The 18,833-nt window shown below is 57.8% G+C and overlaps 10 protein-coding genes across 10 annotated transcripts; 5 read left to right on the forward strand and 5 right to left on the reverse strand.

The window, feature by feature from the left end:
* Positions 1-671: 671 nt before the first annotated feature.
* BO86DRAFT_426077 (cytochrome P450) lies at positions 672-2,304 on the forward strand (the record flags this gene model as incomplete). Its single annotated transcript, XM_025675506.1, has 2 exons — positions 672-1,794; positions 1,880-2,304. 2 exons carry the CDS (start codon positions 672-674, stop codon positions 2,302-2,304), a joined length of 1,548 nt encoding a protein of 515 aa, XP_025521900.1.
* Positions 2,305-2,448: 144 nt separating this feature from the next.
* BO86DRAFT_373715 (NAD(P)-binding protein) lies at positions 2,449-3,701 on the reverse strand (the record flags this gene model as incomplete). Its single annotated transcript, XM_025670392.1, has 2 exons — positions 3,180-3,701; positions 2,449-3,116 (listed from the first exon to the last, which is right to left on the reverse strand). Exons 1-2 carry the CDS (start codon positions 3,559-3,561, stop codon positions 2,449-2,451), a joined length of 1,050 nt encoding a protein of 349 aa, XP_025521901.1. The 5' UTR covers positions 3,562-3,701.
* An 836-nt stretch (positions 3,702-4,537) lies between these two features.
* Positions 4,538-6,048, reverse strand: BO86DRAFT_37456 (NAD(P)/FAD-dependent oxidoreductase). The gene has a single exon (XM_025670439.1). It carries the CDS (start codon positions 5,899-5,901, stop codon positions 4,567-4,569), a length of 1,335 nt encoding a protein of 444 aa, XP_025521902.1. The 5' UTR covers positions 5,902-6,048; the 3' UTR covers positions 4,538-4,566.
* Positions 6,049-6,668: 620 nt separating this feature from the next.
* BO86DRAFT_405063 (uncharacterized protein) lies at positions 6,669-7,003 on the reverse strand (the record flags this gene model as incomplete). The annotated part of the gene is made up of 2 exons (XM_025674060.1): positions 6,669-6,706; positions 6,766-7,003. 2 exons carry the CDS (start codon positions 7,001-7,003, stop codon positions 6,669-6,671), a joined length of 276 nt encoding a protein of 91 aa, XP_025521903.1.
* Positions 7,004-7,465: 462 nt separating this feature from the next.
* On the forward strand, positions 7,466-9,039 carry BO86DRAFT_37463 (uncharacterized protein). The gene has a single exon (XM_025670444.1). It carries the CDS (start codon positions 7,875-7,877, stop codon positions 8,937-8,939), a length of 1,065 nt encoding a protein of 354 aa, XP_025521904.1. The 5' UTR covers positions 7,466-7,874; the 3' UTR covers positions 8,940-9,039.
* BO86DRAFT_393790 (M24 family metallopeptidase) lies at positions 8,979-9,957 on the reverse strand. The gene has a single exon (XM_025673090.1). It carries the CDS (start codon positions 9,846-9,848, stop codon positions 9,141-9,143), a length of 708 nt encoding a protein of 235 aa, XP_025521905.1. The 5' UTR covers positions 9,849-9,957; the 3' UTR covers positions 8,979-9,140.
* Positions 9,958-11,258: 1,301 nt separating this feature from the next.
* On the reverse strand, positions 11,259-11,664 carry tfb5 (TFIIH complex subunit TFB5; the record flags this gene model as incomplete). Its single annotated transcript, XM_025675507.1, has 3 exons — positions 11,572-11,664; positions 11,356-11,507; positions 11,259-11,306 (listed from the first exon to the last, which is right to left on the reverse strand). Exons 1-3 carry the CDS (start codon positions 11,588-11,590, stop codon positions 11,259-11,261), a joined length of 219 nt encoding a protein of 72 aa, XP_025521906.1. The 5' UTR covers positions 11,591-11,664.
* Positions 11,665-11,936: 272 nt separating this feature from the next.
* BO86DRAFT_426094 (uncharacterized protein) lies at positions 11,937-14,459 on the forward strand (the record flags this gene model as incomplete). Its single annotated transcript, XM_025675508.1, has 2 exons — positions 11,937-12,445; positions 12,497-14,459. The coding sequence occupies 2 exons, from the start codon at positions 11,937-11,939 to the stop codon at positions 14,457-14,459; spliced, it is 2,472 nt and encodes an 823-aa protein (XP_025521907.1).
* A 706-nt stretch (positions 14,460-15,165) lies between these two features.
* BO86DRAFT_384209 (fasciclin domain-containing protein) lies at positions 15,166-16,414 on the forward strand (the record flags this gene model as incomplete). Its single annotated transcript, XM_025670868.1, has 3 exons — positions 15,166-15,387; positions 15,444-16,038; positions 16,101-16,414. 3 exons carry the CDS (start codon positions 15,166-15,168, stop codon positions 16,412-16,414), a joined length of 1,131 nt encoding a protein of 376 aa, XP_025521908.1.
* An 851-nt stretch (positions 16,415-17,265) lies between these two features.
* BO86DRAFT_414209 (MFS general substrate transporter) lies at positions 17,266-18,679 on the forward strand (the record flags this gene model as incomplete). The annotated part of the gene is made up of 4 exons (XM_025674823.1): positions 17,266-17,918; positions 17,972-18,066; positions 18,122-18,445; positions 18,521-18,679. Coding segments are annotated over exons 1-4 (789 nt in total), but the record flags the coding sequence as incomplete, so codon positions are not given.
* Between the last annotated feature and the right edge of the window lie 154 nt (positions 18,680-18,833).

Raw genomic sequence — 18,833 nt, forward strand, 5'->3', positions numbered from 1 at the left:
GTGCGACAAGCTAATCGCTGCCAATGGAGGATTCAATACTCCCTGTCTAGTATCTCAGGTTACACATTTTGACAGCAGCTGATCTGCCAAGGAGTAGACGTCTGATCCCGAGACTCAGAATATTTCCCGTAACCTACTTTACCTACCTTTCCACTTACCTACCTTTCCAATTACCTACATTGCCAATTACCTACCTCTTCAACTGGACTTCACTCTTGTCTATTCGCCACGCAAGTTGTAGTCATGCGTGGATCAAAGAGGCAGTTGTTGATCCCGCAGCCCTAATAAGGTGCTGGAACATGACTTTATCTAGATATTACAATCAACCTCATACATGTTAAGACCATGCAGCTGGTAGTCATCGTCTGAGCTCACTTAGCACAGTATCTGGTAGCTTGGGCTTGACGTTCAGGGAAAACCTATTGCCTGCGTGTAGCTTTCGAGTTGTCAATCACATCTCACTCTCTTCAATGGCCTGCATCCCCGCCCAAGTCGAAACACAGCATCAACATCCCTGCATATTCTCGGAGCATTGACTGACTCCCCCTGCATGACCACCGGTCGAGACAGCAATACTCTCCGAGCCCTACTCCGGTCACAATGATAAGTACTTCCACCATCTCATCTCTAGCACCACTCCCTCCTCCCCTTGGCACACCCCAAACCCCAACATGGAGACCCTCCTCAACCTCCCGCCCACCCGGCTAGCCTTGCTTCTTCTCACCCTCACCCTCACCAGCATCCTCCTGCTCACCCGGCTCCACCGCGTCCACACCCGCCGGCAATTCGCCCAGCAGCACGGCTGCAAGCCCATCACGCACTACAGCAACAAAGACCCGATCCTGGGCCTGGACGAGATCTACCGCGGCATCACGACGGCCAAGCGGCACCAAGCCCTGGAATCCATCACGCAGCGGTTCCAGCAGCACGGGCACACGTTCGCCTCGCGGCGCCTGCTGAAATACATCATCGTGACCATCGAGCCCGAGAACATCAAAACGATCCTCTCGACCCGCTTCAGGGACTACGGCCTGGCGCACCGCCGCCCGATCTTCCAGCCCCTGCTGGGCGAGGGCATCTTCGACACCGACGGCGCGCACTGGGCCGCCTCGCGCGCGCTCATCCGCCCCAACTTCACCAAGGACCAGGTCGCCGACCTCGCCGCCTTCGAGGCCCTGATCCCCGCCCTGCTCGCGCACATCCCCCGCGACGGGGCCACGGCCGTCGACCTCCAGGATCTCTTCTTCCGGTACACCATCGACTCGGCTACGGATTTCTTGTTCGGGCAGTCCGTCGGCAGTCTGACGATGCAGCGCAGCGAGCTCGATTTCGCCGCGGCGTTCAACTATGCCCAGGAGGCGATGACGGTGCGCGCGATCCTGGGGCCGTTCGGGCGGTTCTACTACGATAAGAAGGCGGAGCAGTGCAATCGGATCTGTCGGGAGTTTGCGCTGCCGTTTGTGGACGAGGCGGTTCGGGCTGTTCGGGACGGTGGGAGTGGGAGTGGGAGGGGGAGTGGGGCCAGGGCCAGGAAGACCGAGAAGTATGTCTTCTCGCATGAGCTAGCCTCAAGAACGAGCGATCAGCGCCGCATCCTCGATGAGCTCATGAATGTGCTCCTCGCCGGGAGGGATACCACCGCCAGTCTGCTGAGTAACATGTTCTTCATGCTGGCGAAACATCCCGCGGTGTGGGCGAAATTGCGGACGGAGGTGGTGACGGCGTTGGAGGGCCGGTTGCCCTCGTATGAGGAGCTGAGGGGGTTGAGGTATCTGCGGTGTTGCGTGAATGAGTGTGAGTTTGCTTCCAAGTTTCCTTGGGTTGGGTTTGGCTGGGTGGGAAGGCGAAAGGGCTGATGCTGAATTGGTTGTGATGCTAGCGCTCCGACTCCACCCCGTCGTCCCGATGAACGATCGCGTCGCCGTCAGGGATACGGTCTTGCCGGTTGGAGGTGGTCCGGATGGACGCGCGCCGGTCTTCGTGCCCCAGGATACGATCGTCGCGTATAATGTGTATGCCATGCATCGGCGGAGGGACTTTTACGGGGACGACGCGGATGTCTACCGGCCGGAACGGTGGGAGGATGGCCGGCTGCAGCCGCGATGGGAGTACCTCCCGTTCAACGGGGGCCCGCGCATCTGCATCGGGCAGCAGTATGCGTTGACGGAGGTGGCGTATGTGACGGTGCGGCTGGCGCAGGAGTTCGCGGGGCTGGAGAGTCGCGATCCGGGCCCGTGGGAGGAGTCGCTGACGCTGACTGTGTGTTCGCGCAACGGGACCAGGGTGTGTTTGACGCCGGCCTAGCTTGGCTGTTTTCGGATGGGCGTGGTCATAGAATGTAGCGTAGCGAGTATAAATTTACTCCAGAAACTATCTATTAAGAGTTCACTCGCTTTCACATTGACGCAATGATATTCTGGTAAGTGTGACAACGCATAGAAGCTAGCCCTATTTCCCCCCCTTCATCCTCATCCACGCCTCATACTGATCCTTGATCACCTGCTCGACGGGCAAATACTCCATTCCCAGCTCCCGCACACTCCGGCTGTTGTTCACCTTGAAATCAATCCCGATATTCCTCGACACCCAGCTCCGCGACACCCCGCTAAACGGGCCCGCCAGGTACACCATCAGCTTCGGGAGATTCCGCGTCGGCAACACCTTGAAATCTTTATGCATCGGCCGCACGATCTCCGCCATCTCCAATAGCCCCACCGTGCGGTCGCCCGCAATCAGGTACCGACCGGTGGCCGTCTTGCTCGTCCCGGCCTTGACGTGCGCGGCCGCCACGTCCCGCACGTCGACTACAGGGTAGTACAGTTCGGGGGTGCCCTGTTTGTTCTGGCCGGAGAAGATGTTTTCAATCGTGAACAGGCTACCCGAGGTGGACTCGGTGGTGAGCGGGGGGCCCAGGGTGAGGCCCGGGTTGATGACGACGAGGTCCCATCGTTTGTGGGGCTGGCTGTCGTGCAGCTTCCAGGCTTCGCGTTCGGCGGCCACCTTGGAGTAGTGGTACGGGTTGTTGGTTTCGGTGGCGGTGTCGTTCCAGTAGGCTTCGCTGAGGGTGCTGTCTTTCATCTGGGTGACTTCGATGCTGTCGCTGTACATTGCTGCGACTGCCGGGGTGGGACTGTGTGTTAGGGGGCGGATAGACACGGTAGAGGGGCTCGCTGGCTTACTCGACGAGGTCAGCACAACGCGGTGCACGCTCTCGCATTGGTCTACCGCGTCCAGCACGTTGCGAGTGCCCTGCAAAGCGGGCTCGACGCATTCCTTCACTCCGTTCTTGATCTGCGGCGGTGCCAGGAATGGCGAGGCGATGTGGTAGACGACGCTACAGCCCTCCATCGCGGGGCGGAAGGAGCCATCACGGAGCAGATCGGCCTCGAAAAGGAACAGTCTGCCGGGGGATTGGGCTTGGAGATCGAGGAGCGGCTTGCATTTGGCGGCGTTCTTGAAGCTGCGGACGGTGGCGTGGACGGTTTCTCCCTTCTCGAGGAGGAGCCTGACGACGTGCAGGCCGATGAAGCCCGTGCCACCGGTGACCAGCGATGTTGGCATTGTGAGGAGCTATGAGTGGTATGTTGCGAGAATTGTACTGTGAGCTGCGGTGGCGATATAGTGGGCATCGTCCTGGGAGGAGGTGCTCCTTTTAACTCGGTCGGGGTTGTGATTAGGGCTGGTGCTGTTGCAAAGCCATGAATACGGGTCTATCTCTTTTGTACGACTTGATGATCTGGAGTCATTTGAGGGACGACGAAGGATGACAGGGTGGCTGTTGCTGTTGTCGGAGTCCGAGCTCATGCCCAGGACTCCAGGATTGTGTGGATCGCAGCGACCCATCGACGGTTACACCCTCGGTTGTCAATGCATAGGACTCTGGGCCTGCCCTGCTTCAAATTCTCAACTCGACCGCTCAGCTCTTAGTCTGGGGTTTGATTGCCAAATGCTCTGAGCATGTGCCTCGCTTGTCACGCATTCCAAGGGGTCAGCATTGGACTCTTGTAACAACCATATCGCTCCATATAGAACTGTTTTTGTAACTCGGGCGGTCAGGAACCCACCTATTGATGCGTGCTTAACTCTGGGGATCAACGACTTTCTACTTCTTGTGTAGAGGAGAAAGCAAGGCCGACTACTCATCTCATTATGACTATAGCGGGCTAGTGGATGTGGTCAAGGATATTTTCCACTTCCCGACGCAAGTGCCTCAGGAACAGTTTATTTTTAGCCTGCCAACGGGTCTCCTGAGACGCATACTGGACCCGTGCATTTATCGAAATCTCAACCCGGTCGATGAACTAATTCTGGGGGCAACTCAAGTTAATTGTAGATGTACAGTACATCCACCTACTTTCGAACACGACTTGCTCATCGGTTTAGGACTGCCAGTACTGAGCGACATGCATCACAGTTCAAAATCGATGACATATTCTATCATAAATCAGCGCGACCTTGGTCCAGCGCTGGAGTACAGTCATAATGCAAAAGGGTCTAGAAGACAGTAAAACAGTACAACAGTACAACAGTACAAACAAACACGCTAATAGGACAAACACCACATATCTACAGCTGGCTCTTGAGCAAAGACACATCCTGCTTCAGCGCCAGCTTGCTGATGTCAGCACTGGGGGTCTTGCCCGTCAGAAGCTCGGAAACGACCTGGCCGGTTCCCAAGGCCAGGGTGATTCCCCACGGGCCATGTCCGCTGGCGACATACACCTTGCCGCCAGCGCTGCTCACAGCCCCCGTGACTGATGAAATAATCGGAGAGCCGGTCGTCGAGACCGGCCTGAAACACAAGCCCTCACTCACAATCTCCAACTCACTCTGCGTCGAAGCATCGCTGCCGGTCAACAACCTGGCCACCTCCCGCAACCGCTCCACCTGCTTCTGATCCCGCAACTTCGGAATCTCCCCGGCCACCTCCGGCAACGGCATCTGATCACTATTCAGCCCCGCGATGTAAATCTCGGGGACCCCCTCTTGGTTCACGCGGCCGAGCATCTCCGGCGCAAACTCCCACTGCGGGCCGGGGGCGCAGAAAATCGAATGGTCCTTCTGCGCCACGGAGCGGGTATACCGCGGCGAGCGCACGATGACACTGTACCCGGCCAGTCCATTAATCCCGACCGCCATCTTGCGCTTGAAGAGCGTCTGGAACACGCGGGGGGTCCAGCACCCGGCGGCGATGACGACGTCCTTGCAGGGCAACGAGATCTCGACGGGGGTGCTGTGCACCGACATGCGCTGCTCCGCCGTGACCGCCTCAATCCGGCCGTCGCGGTCGACCTTGAACCCCGTCGCGCGGGTGTCCAGCAGGATCTCCACCCTGCGCTCCCGACACTGCGCCAGCAACCACTCCACCAGCGCCTTGGGGTCCACCTGCGCGCACCCCGCGTCACTGGAGATCTCCTCGACCACGCACTCGGCGGGGCGATTCATCCACGTCGGCGTGCCGTGGCCATCCAACCTTCCATCCCTCTCCCCCTTCCCCTGGGTAGGACTAGCGGACGGGGAAAACTGCTTGGCGACCTCCGCGCGACTCGTGCCGGACAGCAACCAATCCTCGCCGCGCACCTTGCCGCCGGTCTTGCGGCCGTGCGCATCCAGCTCGTCCATGGTCACGCCGAACGCGCGGCTGGCGCTGTAGCCCCATTTCCGGCGGCCGTCGTGCGCGTCCGCCAGCGACTGGTGCAGCCGGAAGGAGAGGTCGGCCAGCGAGGTGACCTCGTCCGCGAACCAGTCCTTGGCGATGAAGCCGCCCGAGAAGCCCGAGGCGGACTGGAAGAGGGCCGCGGCCGAGTCGACGATTTGAATTTTGCGGGTGGGGTCGGCCTGCGCGGCGTAGTAGGCCGTCGAGAGGCCGATGATGCCGCCGCCGAGGATGATGAGGGACATTCTTTCTTGCTTCTGTCGGGTGGGTGGGTTGGGGTTTGATGGCGAGGGGTTGTCCTGTGCTAGGTTGGTTTTCCGCCCAACAATCGCGATCGAGGTCGAGGGCGATGGTATGTATGCTGTGCTGTGCTGTGCGGAAGAAGTCGTGAGCCAGCACTGAGTACGAATCCAGCCTCAAGCGCGCGGTTATATACTCGCCCTCGTTTTTCGTGGGCGGTGGCAGGAGTTTTCCGGCGCCTCGCAAGATTTGGCCCGTTTCGGGGGCACGGTGCGAAGGCGGCTCCACTCCAGTGTGGAGTTTACCGCGGGGAAAGTAGGGTTGCCCTAGTCTGCTTTGGGGAATCGGTTCCCTGTCCACGCCCTGGGGGTGACAATGGGAGGGCCTAGATTTTTGGGTTACAGGAGTGTACACAGTAAGTTGAGTCGGGATTAGGTGGAGTGTGATCTGCTGGAAGATTAACTTTGTTATTGCGGTGGGATGTTCGGCTGTTGCGTGTCGTACGATGAGCACATCTCGTAGGGCGGGTGCGTTTACTGGCCAGGAGGACTATCCGACCGAATGAACAATACCTATCCAACAACCAACACAAAGATAGCATTCACATCATTGCCTAAAGACTACACGCGTCGCACATATACTACATCATGATTCATGAATTATCAATTTTCCAAACCAGCACCTTCCGCTGCGCAAGCTCTCTCCCGAGCCCATGCTCAACGCACCCAACGACGACTGCAAGACACGCGGCCTCGGTCCGGGGCCCCCGGCTTTACTCATGAGGATGAATATCCTCGCTCTGCTCGGCACCTACCCCGGCCACGCACATTAGCCAACATCCCAATCTGCCAGCCAGGCAAGAAGCATACCCATCGGTCCCTTCGGATCATACGGCCGGAACGACTGCGCCCGGTCGGGCACCTTATTACCGGTGAAGCCGGTGCGCTCGCCGCCCTGCATCTGCGGCATGTCGGCGGACTGGTGGGCCGCGCGCTTGGCGGTCAGCTCCTCCCAGCGGCCGTCGGAGCCGAGATCGTCGATCGACTCGACGATGTCGGCGCCGGTGAGGTGGTAGGAGCCCGAGAGTTTGCGGGGGTTGGATTCCATTTTTTTCTGAATTCGAATGGGATTGATAAAGAGTTGAACCCGGATGTATGCTAAGGCTGCATTGGATGGGGTGAAGTGCAGCAGCGAAATCCGGGGTCGAGGTGGGCTTTAAGTAGAAGCGGGGAAATCGGTAACAATGAAGATTGGGACGGGTTGCATGACGTCGTGGTGCGATCAATGCAGTTGATTTCAGAGGCGACCCGTGGGTGGTTGCGGTGCGTGCGGAGGCGCGATTGGTGCGGCATGGGACCAGGTGACACCTTGCAGCTGAGGGCAGAGGGCAACTTGGTACTAGGTAATTGCCTCACGGTACGAGCTGGACCCGAGTTTGGGTTTGATTGGTTTAGGTGTGAGATTTTTCATGGGAATTGGGTTTTGAGGGGATGTTGAGTAGTGTGCTGGATACGGGCAGTATTAGGGGTCAGCCCTGAGAGTGATGCCAAGCATGCAGGTCGCATAGGGTTGGATCTATGCCGAGGGCGAGGGTCTAAGAATGGCGACCGTCTGTTTGGATCTTCTTTCACTCTGGCTAGTCAGGTACTTGCTTCTTGGAGAAACGATTATTGCAGTGATACAGCCGGCGCAACCCTTTTTTTCATCTTGACGATCTGCCTCAATAGATGGACACCCGCTATGCGAACTGTGACAGCAACATGCTACCCAGCATAACAAAGAGCACAGCCAAAAATGAAGCAATACTCAATGAAGGGAAGTTCCGAGACGTACGAGAGCCTAGCGGAGATCTTCGCTTCAAGACCTTCTCGCCAGATCTATAAAAGCAAGACATGCTATGCTCCTTTCCCCCAGAGAAAGCACCGTTTATCCTGCAATTGAAACACCATAAACACATCACAAGCATTCCGACCTCAAAATGGCAACCCCACTCAAGATCCTCTCCCCCGACGACAACGTGGTCAAATGGTTCGAAGAAGAGAGCATTCGGTATGCCTACTTCCACACCCCCGTCGCCGAACTGTACTGGCTGGTGAGCACTAACCGCCACACGATCATGCCCGTCAAGTTCCTCATCCCCGAAGAGACCATGGACCAAGCCTGCGAGGTCCTCACTCGTCACGGGCTGGTCCCATGCCCGTACGGCGTCGACTGTCAGCTGACACGCTCGTTAGCCCAGATCCCCAGCACCATGGAGCATTACCACGCGGCTCTGCCCGCCGACGCCGGCGCTCACGGCCAGCCGCACCCCGACGCGATGGAGGTGGATGAAACGCAGCCCACCCAGCCCCAACCACAGGACCCGGACGCGATGGACCTCGACGAGGACATCCCCGCCTTTCCGCCGGCAAGCAGTGCGGGCGCTCCCAGCGCAGCCTGCGGCCTGACGATCCTGCTCTACCCGCAGGAGGACCTGTTCTGGTTCTTCCCCGCGCCGCCGCGCCGCACGGAGCTCGACAACAGCCACTGCTACATCGAATCGCGCGAGCCGATCATCTGCGGGCTCTGGACCTGCGCCGTGGTCACCTACACGCAGCGGACGTGGGCGGAGACGGTGGTCATCAACCTGAGCCGCGACCTGGCGACGCGCGCCGGCGTGCCGCAGGCCTACTGGCACGCGGAGCTGAAGCACATCGCCATGTTCTGGTACAACGACCACCCGGCCGTCTACCAGACCGAGCCCCCGACGGTCGACCTGCACCCGCGCAACATGGTCAAGCCCTACACCACCATCCTGGGCCTGTTCCGCGAGGCTCTGTGGTTCCACGACCGCGACGGGTTCTCGGACGCGGTCCAGGCGGAGCTTCGCGCGATGTTCGACGCGCTCGACCTGATGGGTCTGTTCCCGCCGGGCCCGGGGCGGAATGTCGATCCGTGCATCGACCACACCTTCACGGGCCATGGCCCGGTGCCGGCGTATTTGGAGGGGTCGGTGGCGGGCATTCGCCGCGACTTTCGGCAGCGGCAGGATGGTTCGGCCTGAGCGCCGTTGCCTTGGTTTTTTACTTTACTGGCAATATAACAAACTGGACCCATAGGTCCATAGATCTGTGCCTCTATCCATTTCAACCATACAAATACAATAAACCTGACCCCCTGGGTCTATATATCGATTCCTTCATCATTCTATCAAGAGCACGACATCCACCCAAGCACAACACAAAAACCCCACAATTCATCCAATTCACCCCACCGTCAACAACCGCTCACAGAACCCCCCAAACCCGCGCTCGGCATCATGCACATGAATCTCCAGGATCCAATGCCGCTCCCACCCGCCCTTCCCCTTCCCGCGCATGCGCTCCCCATTCCCGGGGGTGATATACAGACTCACGCGATCGTTGGGGATGCGCTCATGCGGAAAGCTGCCGACGAGGTGGCCGGCGATCTCGGCCCCGAACACCCACCGCCGGCCGGCGCGCGCCCCGGCCGCCCGGACCGTCTGGCTGGCGATCGCATACAGCTCCGCGCCCGTGACGTCGGGCCGCCGATCGAACTCCGTCTTGACGGATGTCCAGATCCCCTCGAGGGCGTCGCGGAGCGCGAGCTTGGCGGGATCACTCCCTAACACGTACGTGCGCCCGAAATCCGCCTCCCATTCTTCGAACACGGGGCCGAGGTCGATGACCAGGATGTCGTCGGCGAGGAGGGTGCGGTCGGGGGGGTTGTCTGCGAACGGCCGCAGGGTGTTCGGCCCGCTGCGCACGAGGCGCTTGTGCCAGTGTGTGCGCACGTTGTGGTGCGAGGCGCCCAGGCGGTGGATGCTGTCGCTGAGGGCTTTCTCGGTGATGCCCGGCACGATCAGGGGCTCGATGGCGGCAAAGAGGCTGAGGGCTTGGTCTTGGGCGTGTTGGAGGGAGGTCGCGCGGTGGGTTTCTTCGGGGGTGGTCATTTTTCTTTCTTTCGTGTGGGTCTGTGGTGGTGTTTGGGAAGGGGGAGGATTGGAGTTGGGGACTTTTGGCTTGGTGATGAGATGATGGGAGAAATTGCTGGAGGTGAAGTGTGGGGTGTGGGGGTTTTGTATACGCCGCCGCGCGGTGATACAGGAGACGTGTGGTGGGTGGGGTAAAGTGGGCGCACGATGGCGTGCCGTTATCGGATCGCCGGGCTTATCGGGTTGGTGCTGGGGTGATTACCTCTGCTTTAGCGGCGGGCTTATTGGGTGGTCGGGCCGGATCGTGGGTTGCGGTGATATCGAGTAGTGGCTGTGCACTGCGATGTACACTGTGACAGGCATATTGTGGGATATGTCACTCCCTATCCTTTCTTCAACTACATCATCATGAACAGGGTTGATGAGGTTCGTTTCTAGGGATGCAGCATGAGGGTGGTGGTACACTACGCCGGGCGTAGATCATGCCTCGGTAGATACAGCGATGAGGCTAAGTTTTGGCATAGAGTGGACGGGCGTTACATCAACTAGCGTTGCTCCACGTTTCTGTCGAGTGGTCGACATTCCCTACGTCTGTCAGCATCGAGAGATACTTGCATACTATAGCCCCATCATTTCAGGATTGACAGATTCCACTTGGTGGTCGACTGCTATGTCAGTATACAGACGAACTTCGAGGTACGGATGGAAGCATTCGATATTATGGCGCCTGGCGGCTTGCGATTGATGATCCCTACACTAAGCTATGGACCGCCAACGCTGTGGTTGTGTTCGCATGAAGCTCATGGTATCGGTGATCGCCCGGAAATCAGGTTCTTTGGTTGAAACCACCAGCAAATGCACGTCCATCAGGTACCCGGTGATGAGGATTCAGTCAGCAGCATGAGTGGTCGACCTGTTTGATTCTTCCGATTCATGGTGCCAGTCATATAAATCTTCTTCGAGCAATCACAGACTGTGAGAGACCCCGGAAGGATCAATGCTTCGATGACTATGGCGTCGAGATGCTTCGGGTATAAACAGCTGCCCCCGATGGGGATCGACGTAACGAGACTGGGCTTTCAAGTATCGTAATACAAGCGACAGTCAAGAGTGCCAGCTGCTGTGAACTTGTGTGCAGCCTGGCTCGGGGACTTGGTGTTGATCACGAATGCCAGGCCCCTGTCGGTGGAGGTGCGGGCCGACCATATACATTTCCAAGATTGATCGCTGCTACCCCATTCCTCGCTTCCCATGTGGACATTGCGCCGGTGATCCTGGTTGCGACAAGCACCACAGCACAGGCATCGGGCGCAGCGTGCTAACTGGAACTCTTGAGCACAACCGCCCCTCCCCTCCCTGGTATACCTTCTCACACTATACAAACCGACCGCAAGCACCATTCTAGTATCCGAGTATAACAGTAGACGATCACTCCGACTCCGATTCCTCCGGCTGCATGACCTTTTCGTCGAGTTCCTAGGACCATCAGTACGACCGGTCGACACAACCCGAAAACATCTCCTACCTTTCCCAGTCGAGCTTTGAGGTTCTGAAGCTGACTCTCCTTGATCACAAGGTGGCGGTCGTCATCGAGGTCTTCGACGATGTAGTCGTGGCGCTCTTCGTCGTATTTCAGGATGATGGCTTTCACGGACGGATCGCATTCGATGAGGACTCCTAGATGACACGACGATTAGTTGGGAGGTGAGAGGTTAGATACAGACGAGATGATGATAATTACCTCGGACGGCGCGTGGCATGATGGCTGTGTTGATGTTGAGTTTGGATGAAGTGGAAGAAGACTGGTGTTGCACCCAGGGAGAGTCGGTTGGAGGATAAATGGAGGCGCGACCGAAGATCTCCGCGGGTGTTCTGCTGCCTGAGGCATTCAGGAGATTATAGTTCCCTTCACTGCCCGTCACTGCTTGTTACTGCTTACCGCCCACTGATAAATCCTGGCAGAATAGTACTCACCGCCTTCAATTATACTATGTTTACATTAACAGGAAGTACAATTCCACTCACACATACTCATCACTTATCACTATCCACCATGCATGGTCACTCTGTTGTCTGCACAGATAGAAATGAAAAGCAACTACAGAGATGTCTATCAACTTCATGACAAGCAGCTATCTGCAATACAAATCTGACACCGACGCCGTAGCAACATGGCTCGTTGCCACTGCTAAAAGCTGTGGCTTCCCTGTGGATACACTCGGAGCTTCAGTCAATACAACCTCTCCCCCCTCGACTGAACCCACCGGTCCTTCCAAACGTCTGAAAGGAAAAGCGAGAAAGTTAGCTCGCGAGGCTGCCACCAAAGCCGCATCCAGTGGCTCACAATCAACCACATCCCAAAATGCTAAACACATTCTCGCCTTGAAAGACTTCGTTGACCTGGCCGAATACATCGCTGTATCAACCAAGCCGGTGGTTCGCGTGCCAGCAAGCTTCGTGGCAGTTCTTGACCGAGCCATCTCAGTGCGACGCGAACATGGCAACAAGGCCCGGGCGAAGGGTCCAGCAAGCCTCGAATCGCGAGAATCCTCCGACCGACACGAGTATTTCATAGGCATCCTAGAGCAGGTTCGGCAGGCTCTGCAGCCTCGGATGTCAGGGGAAGATGTAGAGGACCCGTTGACTGATGACTCTATAAACCACAGGGCCGACAACCTGGCGAACCGGTTCGAAGGCTTGGAAGTTCAGGAGCCGTCCGAGGCGTTTTTGCAGGCGCCCGATGCTCCCATCCCCGCCCCCGCAGCCGACAAGTCAGAGGTCAACTATGAAGCCGAGCGCCTCAGCGACTACGAAGAAGTGCTCTTCGCATTTAGCCTCCTACTTCAGGACCTGAGAAAGATCCGAGCCATCATCGTACGGACCTGGAAGGAGTACAAGCTTCGTACGTTTGACCTGGTGGCGGTGTCCCTCATGACGAACTGTGCCATCGACTTCGCCCGACACTTGGAGGAGGAAATTCAGGCCCTTCTGAACGAACACGGAGGGTCGATCGCGCTGTTGGTCGGCCTCTACGAGGGGATCTGTGACATGGTCGGCGACGATCCGACGCACCGCGAGCGGCCCGGAGACCCTCTGAACTTTCGCACCTACAACATTGCCGAGTCACTTTTCATGGCGGCTTATGTCTTCCTGAACTCGTTCCATCCGCTCGTTGACGGACACAGCTTTCTCCCATGCAGAGAACAGTCCTTTGCCACCTGCGACCGGGCGACCGATTGGGCGCAGAAAAGTGCGAGGGACAGATTCGAGGAGGACAACAGGGTGATGTCTGAGGTACTCTCCGAATTCGTGTATCTACATCTCCTCCTCCCGCAGCCGGAGCCACACGAAGACGAAATCACGCGGGGGATACGCAAGATGTTCGACACGCACCAGATTCCCCTCTGGCTGGTGTTCGCGAGCCAAATCTTCCTTGACATTCACCATTGCCTGGAGGGGGATGTGGTGAATGGGTTCGCGGATTTCACCAACACCGCCAAATGCATTCAGAGCTCCATCGAGCTGAACCAGGAGTTCTTCGCTCATCTCCGCATCGTGACGTGGCCCGAACAATATGACGCCCGGATCAAGCGATTCCTCGAGTTCCTTACCGCGTGGGTGGATTCCGACTTCACGCAGCCCGCAAAGGAGAGGCACCAGGTCTGGAGGCCTTCAGATAGCTTCAAACTCATGAAATGGCACCCGCTGTTCTGTGGGATTCTGACCTACTATGTCAAGGCTCGCTTCCAGGATTTCGCCATGGCTTTTCAGGGCACATGGGGGGCGATTATGTACACCGCCCACCTGTACAACGCCCTGCAGCAGGAAGGCTTACTGACGAGACACTGGGCGGACATGGAGCTTGTCCTGGGCTGGCATAATGAGATTTTCGTCGGCGCCCCGCCCTCTCAGCAACCTGACTTTTTAAAACAGTACAGTCTCTGCATCGGCTGCTCTGCGGCAGCGTTCGCTCGCAACCGACGAGACCACGCTAGACTACCCGAATCAAAGGCGGGGCCAAGGCGCATGAAGCCTGTCGCGCCCGTCTCACGGATGTTCTTCAGTCGACACTGCGAAGGACTGGCACCGAGTGGATTCAGCGAATCGGACCTCGAGACAATTCTAGCCAAGTCCACTATAGGGAAGGGCGAACAGCAAGATGAATCCCGTTCAACGCAGCGCGGCACCCGCTCCAGCAGAAGCAAACCTACCAAGAAGCGCTCCGCTCGTCAGCTGACCATCGTCGAATTACTCGAGACCTTGCGAGACACTGTTCACAACGAAGCGCCGGAATTCACATTCGATTATCTGGCATTGCACAGAAACTGCTGGAGACTACTTCGGATGGTCCGGGACATGTGCGATCCCCATCTGCGCAGGGTACATGGGGCTGACTACCTGGAGGATGAGACCGAGCTGCCGTTCCTCGTCGGCTACTTGTTCATGGCTGCTGCGGGGACAGACGCACTGGGCAAGATCCTAGCCGAAAAGGACGAGGTAGTCAGCGGCCAGATGATGGCGTGCGCCGCCACTGTGGTTGAGGGTATGATCGAGTCGGGGGCTGGATCTCTGGCCGTGAAGCTTCTTGGCCAGCAGGGCTATCAGATCGAGTTTGAGGAGAAAGAATAGGTGCTCGCCACGCTCTAGGATTCAAATTTCTCGCCAATTTGCATGGGAACTTCTCAGAGACGCTTAGTTTCTAGTCATATTGGTGGCTTGGACGCGACCGGAAGTCCGATGGTGTCGTCTAAGCGAGCTGACGGCGAGCTTATGTTTGACAGCATATGATGACGCGTAACACGATTGCTTTGATTGATGATTGCTTTTTGTCAGCTGGCGCGGATTGTCCATTAGCGATCTTACGACTTTATTACAAGGCCGAGAACCCCGATAGACCAGGTAGAGAGTGGATCAAGTGGAGAATGGAGTTGATTGACCTTGTGGTGCCTGTTCACTGCGTGTGGAGGCGAACTAGTTTTATCTCCGAGACCGGTTCGGTCTTAGACCTGCCAAGTAGTTTTCGCTATGTAGAGATCTCTTGTTTGCTTTAAGCTCCGAGGAGGACGCCACTAATGTGACAACGAACACTCATGCAGCATCGGGGATGTCTCCCACCAGTAAAGACCCATCCCAGTAACAATAGCTCGTGGGCGGAAGAGAATATACCCCCTCCACCGTCAGACTCTCATACCCCTGGATGATCCCCCTGGATGATCCCCTTGGAGGGAGATCTTATATCTGCTGATCAGCCCGACTGTGGGTCGAATGTAGTTGCCCCCCCCTAGAGCATTCATTCTTCTGTCAGGTCCGTTAGGTGGTGCCCTTCACAGAAACTATGCTAGCCCTTCCAGCAATCGCAGCCGTCGCTGCAATCCTCACCAACGCCGTCGTGGCTGCTCCACTGATGGACACGCTTCTCGAAATCCCCGAGCTCTCCACGTACGCGCATGTGTACAATAGGACGGGGGGCATTGTGGAGATCAATCCGATGTTCACGAAGCGGTTCAACTACGACACCGACACGCGCAACTACACCTTCCTGGCTCCGACCAACGCTGTACCTCCTTCTTTTCCACTATCACACTCCACGCATCTAACCCATGAATACCACAGGCATGGGCCAAGATCCCCCAACCGATCTTCGACATCCTCCTCACCCAACAAGCCTACCCGCTCATCGAAGCCCTCCTGCGCACGCACATCATCGAAGCCCGCCTGACCGCCTCCGAACTCGTCAGCGTCTCCGCCACCAGCGGCGTAGGCGGCATCTCAACCTCACTCCAGCTCTCCAACACGACCGCGCAATTCCACAGGGGGGTGCTCACCAAGACGGTGCAGGGGTACTACATCGACGCGACCACCGCAGCAAACGGGACGGTGCGCCTCGACGACCAGGCCGCGATCGTGCAAGCCGACCTCCCGGCAGACAACGGGCTGATCCACGCGATCGACCAGCTCATCGACCCGTTCCTGGTCTACGGCGGCGGGCCCAGCAACCGCACCACGGCCCCGTCCTACGAGTCCACTGATCTGACCATCGGCGCGTTCGTGCAGACCGACGCCCGGCTGATCAATGCGTCGCAGATCCTGTCGGTCAATTCCCCGGATACCGTCCGGCGGCTGTCGCGTCAGTCCCCCGAGAAACAGTTCTTCGTCGTCCCGCGGAATGAGGCGTTCGAGCTGATGCCTACCATCTTGCCTGTGTACCGTAAGTTCATTGTCTGGGTGGTGGGATGACTGCTGATGCTGATGCTGACGATGCCCGTCAAGATACGCTGGTCTCGCCGTACAAAAGCCCCTTCGACACGCTGCTGTGGCAGTACGGCTGGGTCGACAGCGGCGGCGAGCGGTTCGACAGTCGCGCGCTCCACGGCAACAGCTCGCTCTCCGTGGCCAGCGATGTGACCGGGCTGAATATCACGGTGACCCGCGAGGACGGGGCGGCCGTGTTCGTCATGAATGCCGGGCTGGTGACGCAGGTCGAGGCCGCCAATGGGTTCCTGTGGATCGTGGATCGGTGGTTGGATCCGCTGTACCAAGCGTTCGGGCCGGTGGATCGCTTTGGGGCGCCGGAGTGGGCTTAGCTACTAGGTACAATGTATTCTGGGCTGTTAGGAGGGGGAGGGGTGGTTTTAAGCCAGGTGGGAAGTTATGTATCTCGGATACTGATGTTATTATTATGTTACGGTTACATTGGGTCTAGTCTCGACAGCAGTAGCAGTAGACGCCGTCGCTGCAGCATTGCGGGTAACGCCCGTGGCAGCAGACGGCCGCGGAGCACGGCGAGGAGCATACGTAGCAGGCTGCGTAGTGGTCAGGGGTTGTGACTGAGGATGAAGGGGGCTGAACGAGACGTACATTCTTCCAGGCCTCCGATGGGGGTCCTGTCTGCGTCGAGCGCATCGATGTGCTTGTCTCCGAGTCGTTGCATTAGGGCTGCATTGTGAGCAGATGCCGCTGGTCAGAGACGGGGCGCTTACTTGTTGTTCGGTACGGTTCGGCACGTGTGACAAGGAATATATACCCAACGGATAAGTAGAAGAGAACTGTCTTCATGTTGATGGTCTTCTCAGAGCTGGTGAATGGTTCTGAGGATCTTAGCTTTACTCTAGAATAGCATCTCAGCCTTTAATACCCTCGAGTGGTGGTCATGTGTGGTGTCGCATCCAGAGCAAGTCATCTGCCGGAGCCGCCCTTCTGACCCTCCAGACTCCTCATCAGACTCGACTGATCTGCCTACAATTTCTTCTTCAGGTACAAAATCACTGGGCATGCAGGGTCTTCCACTACCCTGACGTACACAGTCCCAGACGGTTCTCTCACATTTGAGCTATTATAGTCACGTTGCGCCAAGAGACCCTCTCCGCAGCGCCGAGGCAGCTCCAAGTTCTCTCACGAGGCTCCTTAGGTTATAAAACATGAATTGAATTGAAATAAACAGCTCCACTGCCATGCACCAAGGGTCTAGCCAGACCTGACACAACGATCGGACATCACATATCAAGTGACAAAATCTGACATCATATCGATTAAGTTGCCAGCAGGATTTCGCGCACGCTGACTCGCCCTCCCCCCGCAAGGTTCGGAGCTGTCAGAATGATGGCAGATAAGCGGATGCGTCGGATCTGCTATCTCGCACTCTCGCACTCTCTCTGCCAATTCTCGGCCTGGGCCGACCCCAGGGACAGATGTCCGAGCAACGCGGGGCGTTTACCATTGGCCGGCGATCACTTATCGGTGCCAGGAAATGGCGACGGGCGCTGCCTGTTTCTGCGTGTCGGGTTAGCAATGCTTATTCGTTGCACTCCCTACAGACCCCATCCGCCCATCCCGCATTTTTCTCCGCAGATCACATCATAGATGCCCCTCGCCGATAAATGTCCTCCGCAACGCACTCCGCTCCTGGTGTGATACTTTCGTCCGCAAGAATTACAATGACCGCTGCTACTCATCAGAAATCCGTCCCGTCAGAGCAGACGCCCCTTCTGGGCCGTTTGGAAGAGGTGCACGATGCGCCCCGCGTCCCGGTGACGGGCGTCCAGGGCTCGGCGATCATGGTAGCCATGGGTCTGCTGCTGTTTATTCAAGGTACAGTACTGTACACCCTCGTTTCCAGGGCTGCACAGAGGCTGACCGAGCAGCCACCCAAATCACCGCCATGACCACCGCGCAATCGGCCATTGCCACCGAGTTCGACGCCTTCTCCGTGGCCACGTGGTTCAGCTCCGTGTTCCTGGTGATTTCCCTGTCTAGCGGTGCAGCCACAAGTCAATGCGGAGCTAACCAGGCAGATCGCCTACTCGAGCATCACGCCCCTCTCCGGCCGACTGTGTCAGATCTTCACGCCCCGCGTCTACGTCTTCTTCACCTCGAGCCTGCTGGCATTGGGGCTGTTCATCACCGCGGCTGCCCCGAATCTGGCCGTCTTTCTGGCCGGACGAGCCGTCGCGGGCTGCGGCGCGGGCGGACAGAGCGTGACGGCGCTGGTGCTGGCGCTGGACCTGACGAGCAAGAAGCGCCGCGGGCTGTTCCTGGGCCTGATCAGCGCCGCCATGACGACGGGGATCGCGTCGGGGGCCGTGCTCTCGGGCCTCCTGACCACCGTCTACGGATGGGTGGGTTGCCCTCCGTGGTGGATTGTACAGTGCAGTACTTGTTCCTGCTGCTGACCTGACCGCACCGCAACACAGCGTCTCATCTTCTGGATCCAAGCCCCGATCACCCTCCTCCTCGCCCCGATCATGTTCTTCGCCATCCCTCCCCAACCTGAGGACGGGCAGGATGAGCAGGACGGGCGCACAATACTCCAAAAGCTCGCCCAGGTCGACTACGCGGGCGCGTTGACCTTAGTAAGTCCAAATCCACCCTCGTTTGCCGTCCCGGGGGAGAACCCCCGGACCCCCCTTTCTTTCATCTTCCCCATATACCTCAACCCTAAGTACTGGGGGCATATACCGTCCCGGGGAGAACCCCCGGACCCCCCTTCTTTTCATCTTCCCCATA

The sequence above is a fragment of the Aspergillus japonicus genome, assembly GCF_003184785.1.
Source record: "Aspergillus japonicus CBS 114.51 unplaced genomic scaffold BO86scaffold_124, whole genome shotgun sequence".
In the NCBI taxonomy this organism is placed as follows: domain Eukaryota; kingdom Fungi; phylum Ascomycota; class Eurotiomycetes; order Eurotiales; family Aspergillaceae; genus Aspergillus; species Aspergillus japonicus.

What these genes read in the sequence shown, in the direction of transcription:
- BO86DRAFT_393790 (XM_025673090.1), bottom strand. Translation starts at nt 9,848, where the DNA reads ATGACCACCCCCGAAGAAACCCACCGCGCGACCTCCCTCCAACACGCC.
- BO86DRAFT_37456 (XM_025670439.1), bottom strand. Translation starts at nt 5,901, where the DNA reads ATGTCCCTCATCATCCTCGGCGGCGGCATCATCGGCCTCTCGACGGCC.
- BO86DRAFT_37463 (XM_025670444.1), top strand. Translation starts at nt 7,875, where the DNA reads ATGGCAACCCCACTCAAGATCCTCTCCCCCGACGACAACGTGGTCAAA.